Source organism: Austrofundulus limnaeus, unplaced genomic scaffold (assembly GCF_001266775.1).
Source record: "Austrofundulus limnaeus strain Quisiro unplaced genomic scaffold, Austrofundulus_limnaeus-1.0 Scaffold1128, whole genome shotgun sequence".
Lineage (NCBI taxonomy): Eukaryota > Metazoa > Chordata > Actinopteri > Cyprinodontiformes > Rivulidae > Austrofundulus > Austrofundulus limnaeus.
The window spans coordinates 32,255-39,590 of NW_013953530.1; the positions used below are offsets into that span (position 1 = coordinate 32,255).

The window sequence follows — 7,336 nt, forward strand, 5'->3', positions numbered from 1 at the left end:
TACTGTATATACTGTATATATATATATTACTTAATTTTTTTAATTTTAATTTTTTCGACAGGCCACACGAGACACTATGTGTCACATGTGTGGGTCATCTGACACGTGTCACATGTGCATTAGATGATTCATGAGAGTGAACTTCAAGACTTTTTTATTGCACATTGTCATGAGTAATAGACAACCGTTTAATTGTCAGTGTGAGTTTGTCTCCATCTCCATCTTTTGCTGTTTATCCACGACAGCACGACGTCTCAGTGGTTAGCACCGACGCCTCACAGCAAGAAGGTCCTGGGTTCGATCCCTGGTTCAGACCTGGGGTCTTTCTGTGTGGAGTTTGCATGTTCTCCTCGTGCCTTGTGGGTTTTCTCTGGGTACTCCGGTTTTGCTTGCCTTCAGGCACATACCTCCCTTGAAAAAGAGATCTGAGATTTCAACGGGACTTGCCTGGTTAAATAATGGTAAATAAATAAATAAATTATCCATAGTTGAGTCATCGAGACAATAGGTCCAGGTGAGAAACCCAGACCTCCCAGTCCACAGTGACACTTTCCAGCTTATCCTGGGGTACCTCGAGGCATTCCCAGGCCAGACAGGATACATAACTCCTCCAGCGAGTCCTGATACCAGTGGGACGCACCCAGAACAACTTTAAAGGGAGGCATCCTAATAAGATGAACCACCTCAACTGACTCCATTCGATGAGGAGGAGCAGCGGCTCTACTCCGAGCTCTGGATGATATTGCAAAAAGCCTGAACCCAGCCACCCTGCAAAGAAAACTCATTCTGGACGCTTGTATCCAAGATCTCTTTCTTTCGGTCAAGACCTTATCACATGTCAATTTAGCTGAAATTTTAAATCAAAGTGTTCGGTCAGAACCTAAACATTATCGACCTGGTAGCAATCTTGTATATCAACGTTCCACCTGCGATAACCACCATAGCTCCGACTCCACTGTACATTAATTCAGGATATTCAAACAGAAGCTTGTTAAATGTTTCCATTTTTACTGAAATCAGTCTCTGGATTTTTCAGTATTCTTTGTCTAACTGCTGAGAGTTGAGAAAGGGACATCATTCCTGTGGAACATACAGGTGTGTTCAGAACATTTAGAAAAGCCTAAATAAAAGCCCCAAGAAGTTAAATTTTAGTATCTGGATGCTTTGTTTTATAAAACTTTAATTAACCATGTAGATTGTTCATGAGTGATGGAGTGGGAGATGGATCAACAGAGTGGGACCTCATCCTCAGTAATGAGGGCGTTGCTTTGGTCAGTCGTAATGAAGTAAGTGCTGAGTTGAAGGACAGTGCTATGGATTTACTGGTCCATCTACATTCCAGTCTACCACCGTGCTCACAGTTAGTATGAAGTGATAGTGCTGAAATGCAGTGTTTGCTGACGTGCAAACATCTCTACTTTGGTCTCATTTTGTTCCAGAAGTCTTATGGTACATTCAGATAAAAGTTTACAAACCTAAAGCCTGATTTAAACTCCATAAGAATGCCCATTCACATGTCTCATTGGGTAGTTTTCTATTTTTACCATACCCCACCCAGTCTTGTTCATTGTCCCAGTCAGAACTAGTTCTCTCCAGGGTATGTGCAATGGGAGAGCTAGCCTTTTTTTTTTTTTTTTTTTTTGTAAGGAGTGGCACAGAGGTGGCCAAGGTGTTTTTTACTCACTCGAATGATCCCACATCAGACCTGGTAAGTACATTTTCTGAAGAACCAGAGTGAGTACAGAGGTTCTTACAAGACGTTTCAGCTTGGTAATATAGAATATCTCCCAGTCATTCTCTCATACATGCACATCAATGTAAAGCTACTTTTTTCAAAGAAACTATAAATATTGATCCTTATGTTATATCCTATGTTTTGCAATGAAATCATGGACACATTTTCAAGGTGTGTTTTGCTAGTCTGGTAGAGCTGTGTGAGGGTGCTCTGCTTGGGACTGGGTTCCAGAGAGGAGCTTTGGGTAAATAGGTGGTTCTTTGTGCCAGCAAGCATTTAGGCAGCTCCACATAGGAGAAACACCAGATCTTCCCTCCACTACCTCTTTCATCATCAACTGAAAATAAACATCCACTTTGCCAAACGTGCTGCCTCTGCGTTGATTCTGATGACAATGTGTTGTAGTGGGAGGACTTTGCCAGGACTTCTCACCTGAGATTTCTCATTGATTGAATCATCCAGGAGAAAAAGACCATTTTAAAACATGACAGCAAGATCTGAAGGCTTACATCTTGTTTAAGAATAACAAGACCCTAAGTAGTGCCACGTGGTTTTCAGAGAAGAGTCTTTCAGCTGGACCTTCTTCCAAACAAGTCATATTAGTTTAGTCTTTTTCTGTTTGCCCTGTTAGTAACTTTAACCGAACTGAGGCCAGTGTAAAGATCTGGTATTGGCCTTATAATTCTTGCTTTTGAATTTTAATTTATGACTGTATAAAAAGGGTGCAAATATGTCATCAGGACAGAGAATGGGTTTGCTATCACAACAAACTTTGTGTACCCGTGTTTCCTTGTACTTCATAAAGAATTTTAAAAAGCACAAAAACATAATTTCTAGATATAAATTGTTGCATACTTACACATTTCCACAATTTTATTTACACTGGTTTTGATAGCTTCAAGATCTCGTTGCATTGCCTCCACATATTCTGCATATTCTAAAAGCACTGAAGAACAAAACAAAACAGACAAAACATCATTATAAAGCAAACAAAAGAGATAAAAGGAATATTTATCCCTTGCTTTAAACAATTAAATAAAATAAAGGAAGATGATGAACTTTCCACAATAAATATTTAGATATTTTGGTAAATTAATATAAAGTCCCATTTAAACAAGTGACATCCAGCACCGAGGCAGAACTATAATCAGTTAAACTCACTTCTCTTCAGGTCAGCGTCATCCTCCTTCCTGTCCACCTCATCTTCTTTCAGTCTGGAGTTCTGCTCAAACACCTTAAACACTGCGTTCCCGTTCTCTAACTGTAGAGCTAACGCCATACTCTGAAAGGCGTCGTTCAGGCGGTCGTTCACGCTGTTGAACTCGTCTCCATGACTGCCAGACTTCAGGATACGCTTCACCAAGTTTGCTGCTATGTATTTCTTAATGAGCTTCTGAGCTGATTTGAGCGTGATGGAAAGTCCTGTCAGGGCTTTCTCTACCTCACCACAGGGCTGGACTGCTTCTCTTTGTGAGATGGATGTCACCAGCCCCTCTAGGGCTTTGACCCGCTCAGAAACCCGATGGCAGCGCTTCTTATTGGCCTTCACATTCTCAACTAGTGAGTAGATCTCATAGGCAATAGACAGGATATCCTTTACCATCTCCATAACTGGCTGAAAAGGAAGAAAGTGTAAGGTTTACATTCTACAGTGCTTTTAAAGTTATTGTGGTGGAAGAATGTTATGTATATAACATCCCTGACTGCTAAGTTACCTTGACATGTCCTGTTCTGTATCTCTGATAACTACCACAGTGTAACAGCCTGGCCCTTGCCTTAAAAAGCAGCTCCGCTCAATTCTAGTTTCCCTTCACTGCTCCGTCTGGGATTTCTCCCATAGAGAAGGATTTCGCTGGCAGACTTTTAGCCGGGCCAATCAGAGAACAGAACGTCAATTTTCTGCGCAGTGTCTGCTTGTAGTTTATTTTACCTGGGCCAATCAGAGAACAGAACGTCAATTTTCTGCGCAGTGTCTGCTTGTAGTTTATTTTACCTGGTCCAATCAGCAAACAGAAGGAGGAGTTTTTGAATGACGTCGATGTTCTGCACAGTGTCTGCTTGTTATTTTAGCATACGGCAGTGGAGGAAGAGAATGAAGCCAGTCTGTGTTGATAAGGCTTCCAAATTAAAATAAATTTGTCTGACAAACCAGCAGCTCTCATTTAAAGTCGTCTCATTCGGCTCGGTACTTTTCTCCTCTCAGTAGGGTTGTTTACAGCACACGAGATTTCCGGTTAGCTTCTTAGCTTAGCCTCCTTCACACCGACAACACACACATGCTTCAGCAGAGGCCACGCCTCCTGCAAGAAACGATTCTCTATGCAGCAAGTCCAGTGTAACAGTGTTAACAGTGTAGTAATCTGTTCTCCTAACATGCTGTATGTCTGCAACCTTGTCCTCATCTCATGGCCTATTTTACTTGTTAACTGTATCATTGGTTCATGAATATCTCCGACGCTCTTATTCTGTTAGCAGGATGTTTATATACTGTATTGTCTGTTTCCTGTTTCCGGGTCAGCGTGAGCTTGGCAGACGCTTTGATCACGTCTGCTCAGTTCTGCTCATTCCTTGCATATGCATCTTTCTATTAAATGATCTGAGACCGAGACCACACAGTTTCACTTTGTTTATTTCCCGTATCTCTGCCTGGTGGAATATTTCCACAACAGTTATCATACCACCTGAACTTTTCCACATTTTGTCACGTTCCAACCACAAACTTCAAAATATCTAAAGTAAATCTGAAAATTATGACTCCACCTGTATTCCCTTTACTCTGAAACCCTGATCTACAATCCAACCCTCAGATATGTTATTTGAGGGCCACTGAAAATCATGCGGTGGCACCAAAAACTAAAAGCCGAAAACAGAATTTCCGGAGTTTTACGTTCTCGTTTAAGTCATTTGACAAATCCAGCAAGAGTTACACTGATTATTCCCACTCAACTTACTGAAACTTGACTTCTCCTGAAACCCTGCATCCTGACGATGAGGACATTAGTTCTAGACAAGTTGTCCTTATGCAGTGGGACTAGTAGATAAGTTTTATTGTTAATTTTAAATAATATATATTTAGAACTCCTAATTGCTCATAAAAACGCTTGTTTATGATTTTCATCTAATCTGAAATATCTTGGTAGTTGAGTCTTAATACCAGTTTTTCTCAAACTGAGCACAAGTACAAGTACTTCAGTTTGGGTACACACCGATACTGAGTACTTACTGAGTAAGAACTTAAACATTATACAATGGGCCTCATGCCCAAAAACAGCATTTTCCTGTTTTTATCCTAAATTTTTATTACTTTTGTTTGTATGAAGGGTTCATACGAACACGTCAGATTCAACAAACTCTTCTATCTTCAGGAAAAGTGAGCAGTGTAACCTGTTGAATGCCACATATTCAGGTGCTCGTGCAGGAGAAGAGGAAATTAGCATAATTACCACCCCAATGATACCATAAGGCTGCGCTTCCTGCCCCACTAGTGTCCATTCATGAAAATGACAGCGAAAAGTAAAAAGAACTTCACGAGTTTGGACATTAAAGTCCTGCTCTCAGAGATCCACAAAAGAAAATCTGTCAATTTTAGCAGCGTCAGCTGTGAAATTAAAGGACCTGCTAAAGCCGAGGAATGAAATGATGACTGCTGTTAATGCTGTGTTTCCTGTGGGTTGCTTCTGTTAGTGACTATACGACCCACAGATGACAAAAATATCAATAAATTAAATTCAATAACCACCTTCCAACCAGTTCTCCAACGGTTCTGCCGCTAGAAATAAGTTCTCCACTTTTCCCTGTCCTGTTTTACTCTGCCCTGTTATCTGCACTGCTGACATTTCTCTTAAATCACTCATATGCACAACGTAAGAACAAGTCTGTTCGTATGAACAATTCTTGCATGAGGCCCAAAGAGTTTAAAAACACATGTATTTTGGAACAAGGTGGTTCTCCTTCCTCCTTCCTCGTAGACCTACAGCCCCTCTGACTGGATCAAATCAAACATAGGCCATATTTTAACAATGAGATCTCCGATGCTTTGGAAGCTCTCTATGGACCATGGCTGTAAGTACTATAAGAAAATGTCAAGAAAAGCCTACAAGAGCAGCTGAACTTTCTTTGGGGTTAATCAGTGGCACTTTAAATGATGGCAGGTATGTACTGACTCCGATTTAACATGATATTGAATCTGATTAGTTAATTCTGAACACACATATCCCCAGTGGTGGTATTATAAGATTGCGATTTTTATCACGTAAAAGATTTTTTTTAATTGAGTTGTACAGATTATAGCTCACATTACAGGTATTAAAAATTCTAAAAATTCTTTACCTTGGCCTTGTTTTTTTACTTCACATAAACCTGGAATTTAACAAGGGTGTGTAAACTATCGCAGCATTTTAAATTAAATAAATCAAATCAAAATAAAATCATCTTTATTTATAAAGCACTTTAAAACAGCGGCCACTGACACAAAATGCTGTACATGATAGGCCGAAAACAATAAAACAGATCAACAGTAAAAACACTCAAACACTAAAAACAAGCAAAAAACAGCTAAAACAGACCAAGATCTCAAACTTTGTTAAAAGCCAGTGAATAAAATAAGTTTTAAGATTAGTTTTAAAAACAGGCAATGTGGAGGCCTGCCTGACGTGTAGGGGTAGCTCATTCCAGAGCTTCGGAGCAGCAACTGAAAATGCTCGATCCCCTCTGAGGGTTCACTTTGTCCTGGGTATTTTAAGGAGCAACTGATCGACTGACCGGAGATACCGTGCAGGGGCATAGGGGTGGAGAAGCTTGGAGAGGTCAGATGGGGCAAGGCCATGCAAAGATTTAAAAACAAATAAAAGAACCTTAAAACGAACTCTAAAATGCAGTGGATGGAAGCCAGAATAGGTGTGATATGCTCCCTCTTAAATAAAATAAACAAAAATAATTAATTTCAACTTGCATACATTTGTAAGGGTCTGGACAGTTTGAGTTATCTTCCATGGTTCTTTGTTATTTTTGGTTATCTTGGATCCTTTGTTTCTTGTGCTCTGTCTCCCTCTTGTGTTCTTGGACATTATTCATGGAATGTAATGTGAGCTATAATCTGTACAACTTAATAGAAGAAAAAAATCTTTTATGAGATAACAAAAATCTCATTTATAGTGTTTTTTTGTTTTTCTTTTATTTATCTTTCTTTATTCTATCTCACCCTCTCCTGTATTGAGCTGCAGTAATGTGCAAATTTCCCCACTTTCGGATCAAAAAGGTTTTATCTTATCTTTTCTTATCTTGTGGTTTCCTCAGTCAGATCATCTCAGTCTGTTGCTCATCTTCCTTCTCCCTCAGTTTGTATTTAAACCAGTTTTTGTCACCACTTCTCTGCTGGTTCACTGCATGGCTCTGCTCATCAGTCTCGGTCCTATTTGTTCTCTGTGTCTCCCTGCGTTTTGTGTAAGTTTTGCTGCCATGTCAGCTTTTTGTTTTTGTTAAATACCTTTTTTAATTATTATTTTTGAGCACTTTGTGCCTATCTGCTCCTGAATTCATTCACCTCCAGACCCTGACATTTTTTAAACACACACACACACACACACACACACACACACACAC

General features: G+C 39.8%; 1 protein-coding gene across 1 annotated transcript in view; it reads right to left on the reverse strand.

The window, feature by feature from the left end:
- The window catches only part of LOC106534269 (mixed lineage kinase domain like pseudokinase), a 27,300-nt gene extending 23,862 nt beyond the window's left edge, over nt 1-3,438 (reverse strand). Inside the window, exons 1-2 of the mRNA XM_014030848.1 lie at nt 2,897-3,438; nt 2,595-2,681 (exon numbers count right to left, since the gene is read on the reverse strand). Coding sequence (XP_013886302.1) covers nt 2,595-2,681; nt 2,897-3,344 — 535 coding nt within the window. The 5' untranslated portion in view covers nt 3,345-3,438. The remainder of the gene's footprint in view (nt 1-2,594; nt 2,682-2,896) is intronic.
- Nucleotides 3,439-7,336: the final 3,898 nt, after the last annotated feature.